The 23,145-nt window shown below is 39.2% G+C and overlaps 1 protein-coding gene across 1 annotated transcript in view; it reads right to left on the bottom strand.

Moving 5' to 3' along the window:
* aff2 (ALF transcription elongation factor 2) overlaps positions 1-23,145 on the bottom strand; it is a 139,765-nt gene that overhangs the window by 36,125 nt on the left and 80,495 nt on the right. The window contains exons 5-9 of the mRNA XM_088294763.1: positions 13,684-13,728; positions 9,191-9,277; positions 8,475-8,511; positions 7,267-7,327; positions 4,449-4,503 (exon numbers count right to left, since the gene is read on the bottom strand). Coding sequence (XP_088150889.1) covers positions 4,449-4,503; positions 7,267-7,327; positions 8,475-8,511; positions 9,191-9,277; positions 13,684-13,728 — 285 coding nt within the window. The remainder of the gene's footprint in view (positions 1-4,448; positions 4,504-7,266; positions 7,328-8,474; positions 8,512-9,190; positions 9,278-13,683; positions 13,729-23,145) is intronic.

Raw genomic sequence — 23,145 nt, 5'->3', positions numbered from 1 at the left:
GAATGCCTAAGGCAACAAAAGGCCAGTAAGGTGAAGGAGCCAGATGGACTGTCATGGAAAAACAAGTCCCTGTGTGACATGTACCATAAATAAATTGAATAAGGGGATGCCATTGAGAAAACATACCGGTGGCTGGAAAAGGCTGGCCTGAAAGACAGTACAAATATAGTTATATTGTATTGTATTGTATAAAGCCACTAATCATGGCATCATAAGAACAAGCTCTAAACGCAAAATCAATAGAGGCCGTGTGAAAAAACTGGCCAAGATCCTGTGGAAGTTCCAGATCCTGACTGATGAACTGATGATGGTCAACCAACCTGACAAAGTGGTGGCGGATAAACATCTGAATACAGCATTTCCGATAGATGGAGCAAACCCGTGTGATAGCAACATGAGGAAAAAGTGACATGGACTAGAGAAATAATAAGAACTGAGGGAAGAACAAGATAATGTGGCTGGTGAAGGCAACAGTAGCGCCGGTAGTGACTGGGGCCAGTCACCAAAGTAATAACTAATTAGTAATCATAGGATCATAATACCGGGAACAGCTAAGATCTTGTGAAGGACCCTGGATTTTACTTTCTATTGAATCAAAATCAAAGAATATAAATTAATATCAAATCAAATTGTGAGATTGGAGCAAGACTTGCACTGGCCATCAAAATAGAGCTCAAAGTGTTGACTTTTTCTTTGACTTTTATGTCTTTTGCGGCAAACAATATAATGTCATTATGACCAGGGTTCAGTAGTGTTGCGGCAAAGTGGGCGTGAACACAGTCGACTTGATTCGGCTCCTATCAAGACAGCTCCTCTCACTCACTTAAGGCGGGAAAAGACACTGATGGGCTGAGGTCCAGCAGCAGGTTGAAGCGTGCTAAGTATTAAATATTCTCAACAAACTGAAAACAGTCCTGCATAAGTGATTATAGAGATCTCACACCTCTCCACGCCCTTGGCTGGGCCGCAGACTAGGAGGGTGATTTTTCTTTATATTTATTCAGAGAGTTTGATGCGTGTCGTTGTCATATTAATACATTAAATACAATAAGATTCACCACACGTTTGCATTTTTCCAGAAAATATGCCTCGCGTACTATGTATTCCTAAGACTGCACAGCAAAGTTTCAGTGATCGGAAATGAAATACCTAATTATTGTCCCATATTATCTTTTTTTCTTTTCTAAAGCTCCTTGCTGTGAAAAAGTAATCAATACAAGAGAGCTCGAGTTGGCCCCAGACTTTAGTGACAGTAGACAGTAGTGGTCGATTTTTCTATCTTGCGTCTAACAAAATACGAGAGATTAATCTATTTACACACCTGCTTTGAGGCCCGGCAAGTCACTTTCGCAGACTATTTTCACTTCAATCCAATGAACTCGTTGGCTGAGGCCTTTCTCGACATTACTCATGTGTGCAGTAGTAAGAGCGGACCATCAAGCTCAATTCCAACATCTGTTACAACTTATTTCTCCTTCAAGGTCAATTAAAGGGGCACTCGTCTCCATTCCAAAATCTTTGTGAAGGTGTGAGTCTATGCCATTAGCTGTTGTAACATACATTTCGTTTGAGTTACATTGGCACACAAAGCGTATTTAGAGAATAATTTGATTTTGCTCAGCGCCTACCTGCTGTAATGCGTATTTTTGAGGCCATTATGGTAAATATAAATAGAACATTAACATGCATTTTTTTCTACTAAAGAAAATGACAACATCATACTTTTAAATAAACATCAAACCATATTTTATATTGTAGAATAATTAGCTATTAGGATTGACAACCTAACAACATTTTCCAAGCTAGGCCACCAAAAGTGCAGAACACAAAAATCTGTGGTTTCCTTTCTTGTCTATACCATTCATTTCTATCCCACTTATCATGTTAAGGGTTACGGCAGCAGCTGAGGCCCATCCCGGCTAACTCAGAGCCAAAGGCAGACCACATCCTGCACTGGATGCCACTCAATCACAGGGCGACTGTGAATGGCTCATTGAGTAGCGAATCGATCCCATAGCAGTCGCATGAAAATAAATGTGAACCATGGCGCTGCTATTGGAGCGTTAGTTCAAATCAATGTAGTATTTTTTTAAGCTGATATTGTTAATATATTGGTTCTTTTGGCGACAGATGAGTGCATGAAGGGAGTATTACAAATATTAAAAGTTATGTCTGCAAAATCCTACTGCCAAATAAACAATGTTACTAGGCAATATGTCAATGGTTGGTTCTGGCTATTTTCAAATGTGATCATTAGCTTTATTGCTGCTCCCGTGGTTAACAGTGTAACTTGATGGACTGGGAAGGCAATGAGGAGACCAACAACTCATATGAACCACACAGCCAAAACAATGACCTGAATCACGTTAAACCAAACAATAGCATCTTATGTGAGCACAATGCAGTTTTGCGATTATTTTGCATAGGGCAGATTTGAAGCAGACTTTGCCCGAGTTGAGGCCAATTTTACCAGCTGCAATTCAACTTTTATAGAAAGCCAGAGCGTTTTAGTGTGACCTTGCTTTGACCAAGGTGATCTGTCATCACAGAGAGAAATGTGCAGGGAGCAAGAGACAAAGGACATTCGTGGAGTGGTAATTGGGTTGGTGTTTTTCTTTCAGCTTTTAAAGTCACCAGGAACATCTCTCTTCTTCCCTGCTCTCTCGTGCTTCCTCTCCTCTCCTTCTATCAACCCCTCTTTCCTCTGCTCCTTCTTTCAATTCCCTGCCCTCCTTCGTGTCTTTGCTCAGTGCAAAAACATATTCATCATACTCCTCTGCTGCCCTCGCAGTGCCGCGCCACAGAATACTAATGACAGTGTGTCTGTGTGTGAGAGGCTGCCAACATTTGCACAACACACAAGCATCTGTGTATTTGATTATGGATGTATGTGTGTGTTGTGCTTTACTTGAGGCTATAAAAGCTTGATAATACACCATGCGCTCATTTGCTATAAGCCTATTAAGTGCATGCACAGAAAAATGCCATTGGATTCATGTCAGCCTCTCTCTTGCGTCTTTGCATCCTTTCCTCTCTTCATCTCCTCCTGTCTGCACTGTTATCAGTATGTCTGCTCCGTCTTTGTCTCTGCAGTTCCTCTTTTTACTTTCTATCCTGTTTATTCTTTCCATATCCATCTTGCACTGTCATGCTGGAGGCTTCAAGCAGTAGTTCAACAACTTTGGAGATACTCACTTTATTTCTAAGGGTGAAGCAGGAAATGATTTGAATATAATATCTGTGGGTTATATGTGAAGATGCAAAGTGGGAGGAGATATATCAAGCGCCCTTAGTTCCGACAATAAAAATACCATTCAATCTTCCCGACAATATTGTCTGACTCACATCCCGATAAAACATATAGCATGCAGCCTACTGAGTTATACATTGACCGGGACCATTTGAACAAATGTGGTGCAAGAATGCACATTAAAACTTAGGGGACTACTTCTTAAGTGCACTTGAGCTCCACTGTAATCAAGCATCTATAGATGACATAATTATGGAAGCCACTCACCACAGTTCTATAATTAAAAGATCCACTTTCAACATGATTACAAAAACTAAAACCACCAAATAGGCTACAACCGGCCAGCATCTTTAATTATAGTCTCAATCATCCTATAATTATTCAATCAGCGAGACCGTTCAAAAAGAACGAGAGAAATTGGTATTTTCCCATTATTTTCATGGACTCTTTGATAAGTACTGATGTGAGTTGGAAGGGGACAATGGCCTGACAGGCACATCATGAGTGCACAAAGATTGTGATTAGTACAAAGTGAGGTCCTTTTGCAGCAAGTTATTTTTGAAGGTATGAGCAAAATCCGAAAAACTTATATTTAAAATTTGAGCCTTTAATTCATCGATAAATATACAAACATGACTTTTTAGCACCTTCTTTTCACATTTGTGCCTGGGTCAATTTTATATCCAAACGATGCCATTGTAACAAACTTTGTTACAAGAACATACAAATGCTGTATGCTTTAAGAATCCTTTTGCACCTGCAAATATGGTGTAGTAAATTTCATAACTGCCATTTGATTTGTTAAAATGCACTCAGATACATGGTTGTGGATGAAATTGAGTGCCTCAAACACATAAAAAAATCTTTGGGACAGAGATTGTGATCCAGGCCCTCGGTGCCCTCTGTATGAAAGGACAAAAATCCCGGGGAATACTTGACACTGCGCAGCCAATACTCGTAAATGTTATCGAATTAAAAAGCGGATTGCAAAGGTATGCATGAATCGACTGATGACAGGAGAAATGAAATTAAAATTAATTGAGGATGAATGCTTTCAGTTATACTAATTAAACAGAGACCGATGAACAAATCAGTGCAAAGAAGAAATGCTTGTAATTGAATGAAAGGCAAATTGTGACAGGCCAAGGTGACAGATATTACGGATAAATGGATAGACTGGAGACGAGCAGCAACTCACCTGTTGCTCGGCCTCTTCCTCGTCACTGCTGATTTTTAGGTCATCCTCCAGCATTCTGCACAATCACAAAATAACATGTTTAATTGCAGCCCTGACCTCAACATCTGCTTGAATTAGATTAAATACAGCCCACTGTTAGCTGCCATTCCCTTTCAAGTGCTTTCCCGGCAAATTGATTCATTGCATAGGCAAAGTAGCACTGACTTGTGTTAGCGAATGAGGAAGAGGACGGAGGATGAGGCATGGCGGTGTGCAAAAAAGCAACCAGATGTTGAGTTTGGAGAGAGAAGCCAGATTGTTTTTTCACCTGGAAACGTTCTATGTTGACAAGTGCTGACTTGCTGCCAAGAATTCTTTGGTAACAAGAGGCTATACTTAGAGGAGAGTGTCTACTGAGCCCAAATTCAACTTCTAATCAGGAGAAGTTCTTTGCAGTCAAATAAATGCATGTATGATAAAAACACATGTACGCATGCTTGTGTGTTAGATGATCTCCCTGCTAGCAAATTATTCTGTATTTATGTGCTGTGCATTGGCAAGTTTCCGTCTTTTATTGCTTTATATAAACCATCCACGCATGCTACTGTTATTTTAAGATAGCACTGCTATTGTTATGACAGGAGAATCCCCTAAAGGGATTTTTACCGCCTCACGAACTGCTCTCTTCACTGCTCTCACCACTAAAAAACACTCCCCAGTGTTGTGGTGTTTTCAGATGGGACCGTGCGAGTCGTGAATGAGTGAAGCGCAATGAGAAAAGCTTCACAGATAAGGGCGCAGTGCAGCACATAGGCGATGATAGATATATTTGGATGAATGAAAAATGGAGCCATACTTTTTTTTTTTTTATTTCATAAGAAGGCACAGATGGGTAGCGTAAGATAGCGAGGTAAGATGGAGATGATAATGACGGGGGAAGTGGAGGGCAGGGATCCCAGGAGGATGGAAAGGTGGAAAATGAAATAAAATGCAAGCAAGAATGAGCAAATGTAGAAAGAGCATTTAATCTTGGTTGGCAAGTGGCTGTTCAATACGCCTCAAAAGTCAAATAATCTTGGAATTCAAACCGGCATTTCATCATCACACTTGAGTTCATTGACAATCTACGGCGTCTTTTACTTTTTCCATGGCTTTATGTGAAACTCATTTTGAAAAGGATTTAGCGGCTCAGTACAAACATAAGCAATAAAATTGATGAAATTCTTATTCCATCAGCACATTTCATCCAGCAGATGTTAACGTAAATGATGTTGATGAAAGCGTGACGGATAATGACATGCATACCAACGCCCAGAGAAGCCTTTCTTAAACAGTGAATGAGCGTATTTTAGTAAGTTTGGCTAAACGTGTTCTAACATATATAAATGTTGTTAAAAATGGGTTATGTTGCCATGGTAGGACTGGAACTCTGTACTTTTATGCCAGATAAGGTTGCGAAAATAGTGCTTCACCTATAGCGGTATTATTGGCTTGAATACTTTCAAATACAACACTAACTATTTAAATGAGTCCTCCTCTTATTTAGGAAATATAAATCCAAACTCAAATTATCACAGTACCCAAAATAAACCACACATAAAAATGCGGTTTGCTCCTGTATATGTCGGAAATGTATCACTTCAACCTTTGCTGTAAAATGCCTATAAACATGCATAAACAGTTGACACCACCTTGAGCAGAGAGCGTTTTCCATGCAATATGTCAGTAGGTCCGCCATATTGGATGTGTCCATCGTATGAGAAACATATTGAGATCAAAAGTACTGGTTTCGTTTTAATCATATGAGCTCTGGCTTTGTATATAAAAGGGTGAATGATGGCAGTATATCAGCCGTATACCTCAGTGGGGAAAGTTCTCTTTAACTTGTTGTTGCTTTTTTTTTTTTGTTGTTTTTTGCATCACTTAAAAGAAGGACACTTGGCTTTAAGAAATTTTGCGTGAGAACACAATAATATACAATGAAAACGCTGTCGTAAATCGAGTCATATTGCCTGGTATCATTGATCAAAAACAGAGGGGGGATTTTGAGTTTTACAGTGGTAAACTTATTTTTACACTTGTGTAACACTGATGTATAATTTGCAACATGACTTTTAATACGTTTCCGTTTGTCAGAACATTTAAGAAGGTCTTTTAATGTTTTCATATATTAAATATACAGTGGCTACTTCTTCAAATTTTACCTGCACAGTTAAGAAATGATTAATGAATTTACATTTTTAAATGAACTTGAAAAAGATGTCAAAATAATTCCTCACCAGAAGATGTGTATGAAAAGAAAAATAGATTTGTGATTCATGGCTTCGAATTGTATAGGAAGAATGTTGCCTGGGCAGCCATGCAATATGCATATTAATATAAACAACGTTTTGGTAGTGATTGACATTTCCACCTTAACCGGCACCAAATCTGAATGTTAATAGACTTCTGATACTGCTCCTATTGCGACACACAAGTTGGACATTTGGTGGGTTTAGCGTAACATTAATTTTGTAAAACAAACTCATTATGCTTGTGCGGCTGATTTACAAGCAGTGATCCCTGCCTTTGCAGTCTCACCCAGCCATGAATCCTGCTGTGTTGCTATGCGAGTGAAGTGGAGTGGGCTGCAGCCTGAGATGTTGCAATATGCCCCTGGCTCACGTTAAATTAATGTAGCTACACTTTCCTACTCTGATCCACGTAATCTTTTTTTTCCCTCTCCTACTAGCACTGAATTTCATCCAAGAGTCAAACTTAATTTTACCTTGAGGGAAACATAACATTGGGTCAGAAATTGTGTGTGCGTGTGTGTTGAGAGAGATAGAGGCCTACTTACGACTTTTGTGGTGCAGTTGGTGGTTTCACAGACGACTTGTTTGCTGATACAGTACATCGCTCTGCAACACAATAAAGGTAGCATAATCATTTAATGTTTGTTTGTTTTGCTTGTGATACGTGTTTGATAAGTAGGCAGACTTTTCTTATCGTTTTCTATGCCTATCAAAATACAAAACATGCCAATCCAACAAATCCAAGCATTTGATTTGTGTAAGTAAAAAAATAAGGAGTAGAAAAATATATGATCTAATGTTCATCACAAGCACTATTGATTTTTTTTAATGGTAATTGCCATGATTTTCAAAGAATAACCTGAAAATAGAAGTGAAATGTTTTTTTCACCAGTTGATTTCCTTAGTGAATCCCTAGTGTTTCCTTTCTTTATTGTGTAATTTCTTTTTCTTCCTAGTTATTGCTTTTGCCAGCTGCTTTTGCTCCCCCAGGTTTCAACAAAACATTTCCTTTGCTGACTGTGGCATCCACATGAGTCAATTCCCTTCTTTCGACCCACAGAGACATATTTTGTTGTGACTCACAGACCCAGACCTGCTGTTTTGTGTATCAATTCTTTGTTCCAAATGAGTGTTTGATTCAGAGAGGGGAGGGTCCTGACAGGTGACAGCTTAATCAAATCGGGTCCCTTCTTTCTGCCCTTAACAATGCTGCTGTATCATTGTGCTTTAAGTGTACCGTCGTATTGTCGAGCTGCACTGCATCAAACTGACAGATGTTTTCCCTCATGTGATATAATGCAGTTCTTACACCGCTGCTCCCTACAATAGATGATTCAAATACTCCTTTGACAATGTCAATTAAAACTGAGCAATCACTACCTTTTGATACAGCCCTTGTATTGAGCCTCAGCTTGAATTTTATTTTGGCTCTGATGTGAATATTAAAATAGAAATGTTAAATAGGTGAAATAAATAAACTGATCTTTTGTTCCAGCTGAACTAAATACTGCACATATAACGGCAACAAAAGTTCTCTCTTTCTATCTATCTATCTATCTAGTTAGCTAAGTTCTCTGCCTGTCTGTCTGTCTGTCTGTTAATGATCAATCCATTTTGATATATTTAACAGAGCACATTCTAAAATAATTATTTTCTTTGGTCTTGTGGGAAGTACTGCCTTTCTAGATTAACACCGGTGAATGTTGATGATTTTGCAGGCAGGATGGAAGCTGATTGATGCTGGGAGACTTACTCTGTGTGTTGTAGTTTGAGGTCACATGCTGCGACTCCTAGGGTGAGAGAAAACAGATGAAAGCAGACGAAAATGTGTTCACTGAATGAACCATCAAAGGTTATTATTGATTTTACAGCTTTAGATGGATTTCAGTTTACTCATTTATATCTATGTACGTCATACTTACTATTTCTTTTGCAAATGCATTTCTTTACTTATTGTTCCTCTCCATTTCTGCATTATAATGAATCTTATTTAGTTGTTTAAACAGCCCAACAGGAGACTTAATCCAGTGGCCTTGTCATGTCCACCCCCCGCTAAAAGGATAATAAATATGTAAATACCACATTGTAGTGAGAATAACATTGTATAATCAAGCTAAGTAGCACACACAATTACTCAAAAAAAAACCTCAATGATACTGAAACTGAGCCAATTAATTAATCACCATTTAGGATATCCAAACAGCAACTGTCCAGGATTACTATTATTATTATTATTATTATTATTATTATTATTATTATTATTATTATTATGTAGTAGTAGTAGTAGTAGTAGTACTTGTAGTAGTAGTAGTAGTACTTGAGAGACAATTTGCAATAACCAGCTAAAATGATTAACACGTATGATCTTGAGGATATTTCAGTTGGCCCACTGGTTTGCGTTTCAATTTCCATAATCTCAGTCTTTACTCACGAACGTAACAATTTAAACAGAGGCAAAGCCTAACTAACCTTGCTTGGAATGGGGAACTTGGTTTGATCAGCTTTTCCTGGAGTGTGAATGGCTGTGAGTGGGGGTGGCCAGGAGTGAGTCATCTCCTAAATTTCAAGACATACACACACACGCACACACACATATTATTAACGGCATTTAAGCAAAGCAGATAATCCAAACAAACAAGAGCTATGATTCTGTGCAAATTGTGTGAAAACAATTCTGACTGCAGTTTGCAATTCTGATGTGATGGATTTATTTGTCCAAGCACTTGGATGCCGAAGAGAAGAGGTAGCATTCAGTTATGATTTTGTAGACTCATACGCATCTGACTGGGCTGCATTATAACTCACAATATAAAGTGAGAAGTGGATTGGGAGTTGGCAGCACACTCAGGGATCCGAGCATGAACTAACTGCTAAGTGTTCAGTGTCCAAAATAAAAGCTGACTCCAGCTGGTTGCATTAAGAGCTAAACGCCGGCACTGCTGCAGCGTTGTGATTTAATTACTAATCATGCAGTCTCTCTCAGTTCAATTCCACACTCAATATGTGGTAGTTTCAATTAGTTAACAGAATAATCATCTGATGTATGCATGCCTTTGTGTGTTTCTTCTGTATGTGTGTGCATGTGAGTTAGTTTCACAACGTGATTCAATATCCAAGGCAAAACAGTGTAAAGGAAGTTGAGTTACTCCAGGGTGAGGTTGCATAGAAGAAAAATCACTGAAAAAAAACAGTCCATCCATTTTAAGAACCACTTATCCAGCCAATCGCAGGGCACTCACACACTCACAATCACATCAAGGAACAATTCAGAGTGCTCAATTAACCTACCACACATCTTTCTTTTGCACACTAGCTGTGTTGGTGGCCTACCACTCAATGAATGAATGAATGAATGGATGATCTTTAAACTTGTAGAGTGTATTGCATAAGTCTTTTTTTATATATTGAGTGCATTTACACTTAAAATTTTAAATCAACCTGCCATTGGACTCCAGATGGAAACAAGCCAATGGCTATGATCTGGCAAATGCACAATTTATTATCATGTACTGTCCCTTTTATAATGAATAAAATTCATTTTAAAAAAAATATACTGCCAATCCTTGCTGTCAGCCGTTACTCAAGGAACACCGATACCACTTTTGTTTTCTGAGGAAGTTGGATTTAAATACATAAACACACATCTGCCACACACCAGGTCAGCGTGTAAATGGTTGTAACAAGATCACTGACGTCACTGCTTCATCATCAAGCATCTCCTCGGTAGAGTGGATGACTCATCAAATGAGTCACGTTTTTATCAGCGTGTGTATGTGTGTGAGCTGTAATGTTTCATCTTTTTAACTAGGGACTCCATAGTGCACACGTGTGTGCAGGAAAATCTTATAAACCTTGGTCTGATGTAGATTGTGTTGCCAGGCAACTCTCTGACATGTGCATTTTTTAAGAATGACTACGTTTTGACAGAAAGCACTTCTGATTATTTATGCTTGTATGTGTATTTTAATTATGTGTATTTGCTTCCATAAATGTTAATGTGAGTGATTACCTCAGTGAGTCACAAATCCTCCCTCTCTTTCTTTCTCTCTCATGCACACACCGCGCTGTATATCAAAGTGAATTTGTCTTGTTGTCATCAAGTCTCATGAACAATTTTGCTGCATTCAGCATTCATTCCACAAGTCTTAAGAGTCTTCCCTGGATATTCTATCAGGGTATGTCTCTTGCATCTCGCACGTCTCTAGTCTGTTGCTTCATTTGGTTAAAGGTAAAATACCGGTGACACACCACACTAAAGAGCTTGTTTACCTGGTGCTTGAGTAAAAGCGCCTGTGGCTGAAGACACACTGTGGCAGGGTTTACTTTCAGGATCTGGATTTGACACCTCTGTCAGATAGGATTTGCATTTCGGCTGTCGATATATGCCATTCGAGACTCAGCTTTTCAGTGCAAAAGTAACATAAATAAAGGGTTATGACAGTGCCACACAAATGCTGTTTATTAGCCTGTCAACAACATTTTCTATTATGTGTTAGCATTAGCATTAAGCAGTGGTAGGCGGTCAAGGCCTTCTATGCTGGCCTAACATAATCAAGAAATCATGATCATATTCTTCACATTGGTGTCATATTAGATCCTAGTGTTGATTTTTTAGGATAAAGTTTTGATCCAATCAGAATTCAGCTAGTTCATGTTGCTAGGTAGATTTCATAATACCAGTAACGCGCACTATTTGTCCGAAGCCTTCAGATACAATCGTGCAAATGTCTGTTCTGCGTACCAAGAGGGCTTTTAATGTTGAGAGACAGCTAGGATAGCCAATCAGACCACAGGTTGATGACAGTAAGGTCTTCGTTACGTTGAAGGTGATGAACGCAGCTTGTGATTGAATACTCACTCGTGAGGGGGCGGCGCTATGCTGAATCAACACACTGGAGAGTCATATCTGGCGACAGTTTGAAAAGCTCAAATATATTCATGCTTTTTTAAACCACAATGGCCAAAGGAGGATTGCGGTTGAGTTTTATGGTAAACTTCAACTGGAAATGGCAACTTAAAGTCACTTTTTTGAAGACTTGTTCACTAAATATCTGGCTATTTCAGATAATTTCTATGTGTTCTTTGAACTACAAATAATCACAACAGTTCCTACAACCATTGCGTCCATTTAAAAAAAGAAGACACAAGTAATATATTTATGGAAATTATGCCTGTTTAATCATCTTTATTGAACTTCACCTGGAGACTCTCCAGGTTCTTGAATGCTGTTGCTCCTTCTAAAACTACGACCATTTCAAGTTGACCTAAAACACCTTGGAGGTGCACTAAGCATCTATTTAGTTTGAAATCACAGTCCTGGAAAGCGGAGGATGAGTGGCGAAAAATTAAACTCCAAGTTCATTTTGACCAATACAGTCAGTCTTAAAATGACCTGGTGAAAACTAGAAAATTACACTTTTCCGGAATCACCAGTAAGAATTTAAACAATACACATACTCTATTTGCTGTGGTTGACACTCACAAATCCCTGAAAATCAAATAATGCCAGGACTCTTCTCAACAGATAAATGCAATCAATTTGCCTGCTATCTCAATGTAAAAGTACAATCCATCAGGTCAAACATGGTCACAAACCAGCAAAATGACTAAATGATGCAGCACATAAAATCACCCAGGAATAATTAAATTACCATGACAGAATTTGATACAGTGGATCGGAAAATGCTAACACATTTGGTTTAGCAGGTGAAACCATCAAAAGCCCCTTCTAAAACAAGAACGCTGGATGTGCCCCAGTTAGTAAATTATAGACCCATATCAAACCTCCCCTTCTTATCCAAGATTGTCAAGAAAGTGGTTCTTAATCAACTCAACAAATTCTTGAACTCAAACAGAATTTTTGATCAATTCCAGTCAGCAATCCGACCTCATTACAGTACAGAAACAGCTTTTATGAAAGTATTAAATGAGATAAGATTGAACACGGATGCAGGAAAGTAAGAAAAAGAAAATTCCACAGATCTTACATACTGCGCTGACTCCAAATTACCGATAGATGTCAACTGTATGGCTGATTGTCTAAAGGTGCCATGCGATTGGCTGACGACCAATCAAAGATATAGCTTGCCTTGCACTCAAAGTCATTTGGGATAGGCTCCAGCTCACCCGCAACCCTAATTTGGATAAATGCTAGAAATTGACTGAATTGATGAAGCGAACACCCGAATCAACAATGTTTGAGTTCCAACTGACCTATTGGTGTGTTGAGAAAGAAAAGGAAAAAGAGCTGCAGGCATCTGCTCCAACGCACCACACTTCACATCTGGAACTTGCTGATTTTTCCATTTGACACGGCTTAAAACTACAGATTGAATTTATTGACTTCAATCTGTAGTTTTAAGCGCACCAATTTTATTGACATGAGACTTCTCAAGCAGCTCACCACTCGGCTCTGTCACACAGGCTGTTGACCAGTTTATTGATTTGCGGCGGCGAGAGGTGAATGACAGAGGGCAGAGAGCGATGAACAGGCACACAAAGAGCGCATCACGAGAGGGAGGATGGAGACAATCCCGGTGATGGGTGACAGAGGAAAGTGAGCGATAAGTTGATATCACATTATATGATGTGCTCTCTTTTGACGGCTTGCAACTGTCTTGGTTGGTGATGTGATGACTGCTCACAACTCACTCTGGCAAAAAGGCAACCAAACAAACAGAAAATAAGGTGTTGGGAGTTTCATCCAATGTACTTTTTTTGGTAATTTAGATAGGAAACAGGCTAGACTGAGATAATTCTGTATGACGTAATTGGACAATTGTGCAAATGCTTGTTTATCCCGAATAGAAGCCAACAGAAGACCCATTACATTTCCATCCAGTCCTTCCTGGCTACAATCTGTCTACCTCCAGAGAGAAAAACTTTGCAAGTAAAACAGCTGAAGATCATTGCAATTACTGTGTGTGTGTGAGTGTGTGTGTTGTGATTGGTGAACAACATACCCGCAAGATCTCTTCGACACAGCTGGAGTCATTTGGAAGGCTGACCTACAGAAAAAAAAAAGGAAGACAAAGAAAGTGTCACTATTAATAGAGTAACATCAATGACAAGTGACTTGAGTTAGATGCAACAAAAGGAAATTGTGCGGAGGAATGCAGCTTCAAATATTCATCCATCCATATTTTCTATACCACTTCATGTTATTCAACGTCAATAAAGACGCTGGAGTTTTAAGTTCCCACAGCAGCTGCAAAGCTCAGCAATGTGAACCACGACACGATTACGGCTCAATTTGGGAACTAATGTTTATAGTGTTTAGGTTTAACTCACTCATTCATAATCACTCCACGTGGGTGATTACAGTTCACTCAAATCTTTGTTGTTTTCATGCTTCTGGCGGTGCAGCAGTTCAGTGGCCCTCAGTTCCCACACAAATGGAACTCAAGTGGAGCTTGAATTGAATGCTTGACAAAGATATAACATCATCGGAATGAAATAAGACATATATACCATGAAAAGCCAAAAGTACCAGGCAAGGTCCACAAAGTGACGACTATTACTCCATCTATTTGGAAAGGTGGCACAACCAACCAAATGCTTGAGTTTTAGCCATGGTCAAAACAAAACCCAAGTAAACAATGAAACGTGTCCTATAAAAATGAAAGCATAAGCCAAACAAATGACTTTCTTGGAACAGCTGCTCTTTGTTGTGTCAGTTCAGCCAAAGTGCATGTTGTACTTCTTCCATTATTCGAAACAAATCATTATTGTCTCTGCTGGATACGCGCACTGCATTGTTAGCTAAATGTACCCCACACAAGTATAAATGCCACTGCCAAATGAGTGTTTCCAAAAAGCATTTGAAAACAAAATAAAACAGTGTGATGGACTAGTTCCTGGCTTGGTTCTCCCTGACAGGCTCAATAAAAAAGGAGTGAGGGATAAAGGAGCAGCTGGAGGAGAGGAGAGCAAATCCCTCCATAACCATAACCTCTGTCGCACAGCGTCACTAACTGCACCAACACGAGCATCAGGAAACATTTAGTGCCCGCAATAATGACCATGACATCATCCTCGTCCTGAATTACAGCTAATAAAACTACAAGAGACACGGGCATATGCTATGACACAAAAAAACGGACTTGACCATTAAAAGTCCAAACATTATTGCCAATATTTCTTTTATAATAGAGTACAACCTTTTATAGCAATGAGCAACCAAAAATGATGCAATATAGAGTGACAGCCTCACGATTTAGCAAACTCTAGAGTTTATGAAGTCATTCATAACAGCAGCATTATACTAACATAATACCACAATTAAATTCAACTTAACTCAAGAAGATTATCAATGTCAAATTGTTTCAATTAGGAAGAATCAAGTAAATTGCACCACTGTGGATTCTTGCATGTTTTACAATCACATGAGGTCTTTTTACTGGGAGCCTTTGGGTTAATAACATTCCCTGTTTGGCTTATAGCATCTCCTCACGAAAGATACAATCGTGCTAATCCTGTTAGTTAGTGATGATGTTGTGCTATTGGATAAACACGTAAAGTGTCAGGATTTGAGTCAAATGAGTCAGACTGTGGTCACTACTTGTGATTTGTCAATTTGTTTTGCTTTTGAAAGAGTATTTTTTTTGAGCATTGCATGCAAATACGGCAACCCGTAAGCATGCTACAAAGCCACGAGCAGGAGCTACCTCATGAAGCGTATTACATTTGATGAGTTCAAGCGCAAAAGCCAAGCTGTGTCATTTCGACATGGCTATCGATGTTGCATTTTCTAACCCTGCAAAACCAAACAGATGAAAGCATGTCTAAGTTGTGGAGCAAGTGGTGCCAAAGTTGATTCGCTCAAGGTGCCGGCAAACATATTCTGCGCTCCGCTGATACAGCATGTATGGTGAATGTCATAGTATTTCATTCAGAAATATGATGACATAGTGCAGTCGAACCTTCTGAATCGTTGGAGAAATATATTCATTTAATGAATTATTATTATCCAATCAATGTATTTTTAAAATCACACAGGCAGTGTGGTGTTATCATACATGGACCCACAATAGTTGCCACTTCATCCGCAAGTGGAGATCTTCTTGCAGGTCCTTATACACATCTGTGATGATTCAGCATGTCTACCGTGCGCCTCCCCTGCGAGATGTGAGGAGGTTGGCCGGGAAACAAGTCAGCTGTGTTTACTCCAACAACGGCGCAAACTCCCATTTCTACCTGCGCACATTTATGAAAATACCAAAAGAAAAAGTTCGACTCCACTTTGCAATAGACTTAAGTTTGGACCTAAAATTGGGCCCTTGTAGTGTAAAAAACATCTCCAATGAAACGGCTCATGTTTTCCATCTGTACATCGCAGGAGTATGTTACTACGACTACGAATGTTTGGTCTTTGTTTCCACTTGGCTACATGCACCTTCAGATGGGATTGCATGCTGAATGTCGTGTAATAAAGCACACAACACTCACACAACAGCCTCCAGGCTCTTTGAATAGCAAGCAGCTGTAATACATTTGAATGGTTATGTGACTGTTGCAGTGTGTCTGGAAGTGTTTTCGTAATGTTGAGCCATGAGAAATGGTTGTAGTATAATCCAGAAATTACAAAAAGTCTCTGCTGGAGGAGGAAGAGAAGCGGTGAAACTAAAAATGACAAGAACGAAAAAAAAAGAGAGAGAAAGAAGTGAGTTGGGTGGAAAATATAACCAAGGTAATTACTGAGGCAGAAATCCTTTTCTGTCTGAAATAGCTGCTCAGATGATAGACGTCTACACACATGAACACACCGACAATGGGTCTCTCTCACTCACACTACTCTTCACGCGCACACACACACAATTGCGCACCCTCAGGTAGAGGGCTAAGAGGAGCCTCAGAGTTGATCGAGTCCCTCTCTTTGGAGTGACCTGCTGTTAAACATTATGCAAGCCCGTTCTCTGTCACACTTTAAAAGTCATCTCAAATCCCATTTTTATTCTTTGGCTTTTGACTCATTATGTTATTGCATTTTTTTTTTATGAGCAACTGCGGTTGTTTTAAGAGAGCTGTGCAAATTAAGTTGAATTAAGTATAAGTAATTAAGATGGTTAACATAAACAAGGCAAGTATATTTTTATTCTCTCTGGGTACGTATGAAACTTGTGGTACAATCTAGCCACCAGTGGGTACTTCTTCTGCGCGGGGCTACCAACCTCACTGCCTCCGCTGCATCCACTGAGGATCAAAGTACAAATGTGATTATTATTACAGTATAATTACAACAGGACAGAAGTTTGATTTGTTCAAACCAAATTAAATGGTGAGATCACAAACACAAAATCCCTTTATTTTCAATTCCACTGGAGCTATACTGAAAGCTAATATATATTTTAAAAAAAATAAACAAAATTTGACTGATGGAGATAATGCTGTTAAGGCAAAGTGAGAAAAGACATAACTGAGCCTTTTGTGACCATGCCAAGATTGTTCATGAATCGAAAATAATTTGTGTACTGACTCATTTATAAACCAAAGTATTTTTTGGTTTGAATGTTTTCTGTGCTGTGTCTCAAATATTATGTAACTTAAGGTCTGTCGCAACTCTGAGATCTTAATATTTAATTCGTCATAGACGTTTGAGATTTCATATTGATCATTTATTTACTGCATTAAACTCAATAGACTAGACCCATTCCAGTCTTGTTTCTTTTGTAATGCAATTAAATTACTTAAAAGCCTATTATAATCAAACATACCAGCTTTAGTGTCTGTGTTGAGCGACGACAAGCAAAGAATAAATGGAAAAAAAAAATCAAAAGATGGGGGGAAAAAAACAAATAGACCAAATCTCTAGTCTAATGCAGGCAAACCTTTTTCCCTTTGTGTCCTCTGAGAGCTGTTAACTCACTCACTCCCCTGCCTCTTACATCTCGAAATTATCACATGAAATGAGTGAACACTGTCAAGTCAAAGTGGTCAAATTGTGGCACACAGACAAACTGTTGCTGCACTGTCATGGAAAAAAAAAGAAGTGGCGTCAAAGTGAAACTGTCAGTCATCCCGTTGGTGCTATTGAAGTTTTTGAAGATCGAGGTCCAGACGGGTTTGGAAAATCTTCAAGGATTTTTTTTTTGTTCACTGACTATTTGTTTATTCAGTTTCATGTGCTCCTGTTATCATCCATATTTCAGATGTTTACAGAGCTGCACTGACCGCCATCACTGGGATTACCAGCATGTGAGATAGATCACAAGCTCTGCTCATGGTGTGTGCATGGGTCTGTGTGTGCGTGGGCACGTGTGTGTGTGTATATTAAAGTGTGCGTGAGCAAGCAAGTGTGCATGTTTGTGTTATCTGAGGATATTGTGTGAACTGGTGTGCCTAATAACCGGCAGATAGTCCTGGCAAAATCCTTCCTTGCAGCCTCTTTGCACATTTTTCCGATCAGATTTTCTATATAAGACAGTCTGCTAGTAACATGTTTTATCTTTATTATCCTTATTACGCCCACTTCATGAAATAAATTTCAAAGGTTTCACAATTCAGGAGACATGAGGAATTACTTTCAAAAATACCAAAATGTTCACATATTGCACACAATAATCCTTATTCAAGTGAATGACATGTTCAACAAAATAACTTCCTCAGCTTTCACATCGCAAATTCAAACTGTTAGCTCATTCAGAATATCTTGGTAAGATAACTAAATCATACCATTCCAAATGTAAACAATTCGACTCATGCCGGAGCAGCATGAAGACCACTTTCTACATTCCAATAATTCTCATAACTCTGAAATTCCACACGTTCCATATAAGAATTTCCAAATTAAGGGATAGTTTCAATATTTACTCTTCATTCCAGATTTCTTGATTGGTTTAATCACTCCGGTTATTTCTAAGAGAGAGCCCGGACAACCTACGGAGGAAACCCCTTACAGCCGTTTGTATCTGGGACCTTGTTCTTTCGGTCATGACCCCATGGTTCCTGATCATAAGCGAAGGTACGAACGTAGACTGACCAGTAAATCGAGAGTTTTGCCTCCCAGCTCAACTCTCTAATCGCCAAGACAGCACTGCAGACATTGTCCTCTCACTCATGAACAAGACCTCAAGCTACTCTAACTTCACCACTTGGGGCAGGAGCTCATCTCCAATCTGGAGAAGAAACTGCACCTTTTTTCTCAGATTTTGTCAGCTCTCAGAGGATGTGTCCATTTTCATGCCAACAACGTCACTTGGCTCCAGCCGCAGTTGAAGATCACGGCTTGATGACGCCGACCAAACGAACATCTTGAATCCACTGAGAAATTACATCTATAAATGTTCTGAACAGAATCAGTGACAATCCTCACTGGAAACAAATCTGACCAACTGCTGGGAATGCAGACCTCACTCTGACTCTGGTTGTCGAGGGATAGTACAAACTGCACTGAGCCCCAATGTACGGGCACTGAGCCGCGGGGCAATAAGTATCCTCACACATGCTCAGCAACTCTCACCGTGGAAGGTCCCTGCCTTCGGCCACCACCCAGCTATTTTACACCTGACTGTATTGTTTTTTAATTATTACATCTTAATACAACAGTTTACCGTCTTCTACCACTCCCATGTAGAGTTTTTAGCTAACATTGTATATCCATTCAACACATGCAAAGTATATTCATCACTCAAAATATGGCCAAGCTATGAATCGTTTGTGGCTGAATGTTCCAATCCACAGCCATACAGACTCTGACAGCCACTAAATGCATTTACACTTTCACACACGACTGTGCACCAAATTTCTCCCATCCTTTCGCTTCTCATTTCATTTGTTTCCTTCTTGCTTACTTCATACTCGCCCAACCTTTATTTAGCTTTCTTTCTCCCTCCATTCTCTCTTGTCCTTCATCTTGTTTTTCCCTTTCCAAGCTGCAAAGAGGCAGATAAGCAATTGATGTACTACCATCCAATTAAATGTCGACATTGAAACATTGCTTTCAATAAGTCTGTCATTTTAGCCCCGTGCTGATTGGACTTGATCTACTATATGCATGCAATAGAGTGAGAGCAAGGTGTTGTGTGAATGTGTGCGTGTGTTCATGTGCACGCTTAAAAGGGGTTCATTTTAAGTTCAGACCGAATTCTATGTATGGCTATTTTAGTCCCCGCTTTGGTATAATACAGCACTTTTTCTATAACCCAACTCTCAGCTTGTATTATATTTTTCAAGTGTACCTTTTCCGGGGATTTCATCAGAGATAAATAATTCCAAAGTTTGCCAACAGTTGGTCTTGCTTCCTTCATTCTTCACAACTTTGGATGTTCAAATGTCTAAAATCCAAATTTTCAAGCAAGCGAAATAATAATCAAACAATACTAGTCAGCTTGATAACTCCTTTTGAAGTGCTCATTAGGACTCAGAAAATTGTAATTTTGACGGTTTTCAAACTTTGATGAGTTAATGATCTGCATGTAGAGATTGTTCTGAACATGTTTTATTCCCATTGTGCAATTTTATGGTATTAAACATCATAAAAATAGTTTTGAATCATTATAACTGCAACTACGGACTGTCCGTCAATTTGACGGCTCTACTTAATCTTACTAATATTGCGCTGATATGGCGCCACTGGGTTTCCATAGCAACCAGCGGCTGCATTAAGAAACGCTGCTGCTCACCTTAGTATATAAAAAAGTAAAGTCAGCATTACATCTGTTTCAAAATACGGATGAGTCTGAGGATGAATTGCTCGGCTGACACACAAAATGTCAGAATAAAAAAGCAACCCAAGCCCGGCCAAGAGGAACCGTGTCGCATGTGGTAAAAGAGGCTGTTCAATGTGATAGTCATGACATTGCTGTCTTTGTGTGGGCTCTTGTGTGCCTCACATTTCAAACTCACTTCAACACTTGACACGTGGCCACCACCTGGTGCGGTCCCTTGTCATCATGGCAGAAAAATCCATACTCACCCTTGTCCCCACAGTAGAGAGGGTGGGGCGATCAGTGGCTCATTTGCATGAGGCAGCCCCACCCATTAGAAGGAGATCATTTGAGGCTGGGTCTAAAAAGTGAGTGAAAATTGTCTTTTAATTCTTAATACTCGGGGTATTTTACCGAAAGCATGTCACAGACATGTTAACGTACTTGGATTTTTTTTTTAAATTGTGTTATTTTAAAAAAACAAAAAAAAATAACAAATTTTAAAAAAGCAAATTTGCAGTATGTGTCTAAAGTGGAGTTCTAATAATTCCATTGGTAAGTGGTTTCATAAATCCTTCATCAGAGCCTCAACAATATTTAGTTGATGCGTATGAGCGAAGAAGCGAGGAGGACAGAGTGAAGAGACCCTCTGATCAATGCCATTGGACCATTTAATTGCACCAAGATGGGACTGAGGTTGAATACATTAATTAGCCTTGTTTTGTGGTGAATAACAGCCCAGAACAATTTAGCCACACCATATACTTCAGTCTGTTTAAATGTGACCGCAACAAAAGTACATTTATTGATGGAGTGGAATTTATTTTGGTTTGGTTACCACACTCGTTCCACTCAGTGTGATACTTTGCATAATGTAGGGCTTGACCGATTTGTAAGCCGGAGTAGTAAATCGGCCAATTATGGCTTTTCAAACATTGGCCAAAATAAAAAATGAATCGGCCAAATGTGCGATGTTTGCCGATTATAGTTAACTGTGTCCTCTTACTATTTACGGCAGGTGTACGCAACATTGGCCTCTTTATATACTCCATGTCACTCTTTAGACCTGCCTTTCAACATACTGCAGAGCTTGTTTTTTTACAAGTATTGCTTGGATGAGCAATGCACATTGTTAGATATGAAAAGAGACCTTAAAGCGTTACGGTGCGTTCTTTGTTTGTGAATGTCACAAAAACCATAACAAAAGAAAACGAAAAAAATCACGGGTGCATGTTCTGTATTTTGGTGTTGTCAAAAAGGTTGCTGCTCAAGTTTGCATTACTTTTATTCTAATCAGAGATGGGAATTTCGTTCCAAGGATCGAATGGTCGATGCGTCCGTCGCAAAATGACACCCATTTTGGAGAAGGAGGGAGGAGGACGAGAAGTTTTTAAAAAAGGACGGACTAATCAAGGACTGAAGTGTGTTTTCATTTAATCGTCACTAACTGTGTCAAGTAATATTTGCACTCAGTGCTAAATGGAATCTTCTAATGCTTTTGCATGTACTAGCCCTTTAACTGAGTGTTCAACTGAGAGTGAGCAAACGAGCGAGCGAGTGAGAAAGAGAGAGAGAGAGTAAGAGCTAGAGATTTAGGATGTGAGAGAGATATCGAGTGAGATAGAGAGAAAGGGAGAGAGAGAGACATGGTGTCCATAAAGTCCGGACACAGAGGTAAAAATACAACTTCAAACATATTCAATATGAATACATGTTTTTCTTGTACTTCATAAAAATTAATAATCAAATTATTCATTTTGTTTTAAATCAGGGCCAATGCTGGTTCAGGGCCACAACAACTTGGCTCATTGTCAGGCCACCACGAAAAAGGCTTCGTGTCGGACCCTGCAATGTAGTTAGAGTTCGCGTTAAATAGGTACCAGGACAGCGCATGAATAGCTGAAATCTGTGGATTATTGACGGCCATTAAAATGCAAACATTTTTATTTTATGCAATATATATTGTTTAATTAATCGTCCAATTAATCAGTAATTATACCTTTGGAAAGTATTTTTTTCTTCTAGAAATTGACCTAAAGAAATCCTTATCGGTCGGGCCCTAGGATAAAGTATCAGAATCAGAATGAGAAACAGCATAATGATGTACCCTTTTATTCCTTCCATTATAGTTGTCTTCAAACTGCGGCGGCTGTGTTTGTATTTGCAGCGGAAAAAAAAAAATAATAATCACATGCCACCTTATTGTTCAAATAGTCACTGTATAAATGTTTGTTGCAGTGCATTTTTGTATCTGTCGACTGCTGCAACAGCACCTGAAATTTCACTCTGTGGCTTCTTGCAATCCAAAAACATACATTTTAGGTTAACAGAAGACTGGAAATTATCATTAGGGGTTGAACTGACTTCAGTTTTTTTTGTAGTTTAAATGCCAAGGTAATTATAGCCGATCCCAACTTTCGTCTCTAAACACTAATTCACTCACTCACACACTGGCCCCACCCACTGACTCGTTCGTCCAATCACATTCTGAAACAATTCTGACACCAATTCACGTAACACAACTGGATGCTCTCTTCTTGCTGCAGTATGTAATAGTAGTTTATAATTTTACAAAAATACAGGAGAAGGGACGACTTAGCAATAATATATCCTTGGAAACCGGCAGTTGTGTTACGTGGATTGCAAATGTTTAAGATGAAGGTCTCTAAGTCTGATTTGTGATTGGATATGTGAGTTGTGGGGGCGGTGAGTGACTGAAAGGAGGAAGAAGACCTTGGTACGTTGCCGTGCCTTGTCGGCCACAGCATCTGTCAAGTTTTA

This window comes from Idiotropiscis lumnitzeri, chromosome 4, assembly GCF_059441095.1.
Source record: "Idiotropiscis lumnitzeri isolate Australia: NSW breed Sydney's pygmy pipehorse chromosome 4, RoL_Ilum_1.0, whole genome shotgun sequence".
Classification (NCBI taxonomy): Eukaryota; Metazoa; Chordata; class Actinopteri; order Syngnathiformes; family Syngnathidae; genus Idiotropiscis; species Idiotropiscis lumnitzeri.
This window is presented reverse-complemented; position numbering and strand designations above follow the sequence as displayed.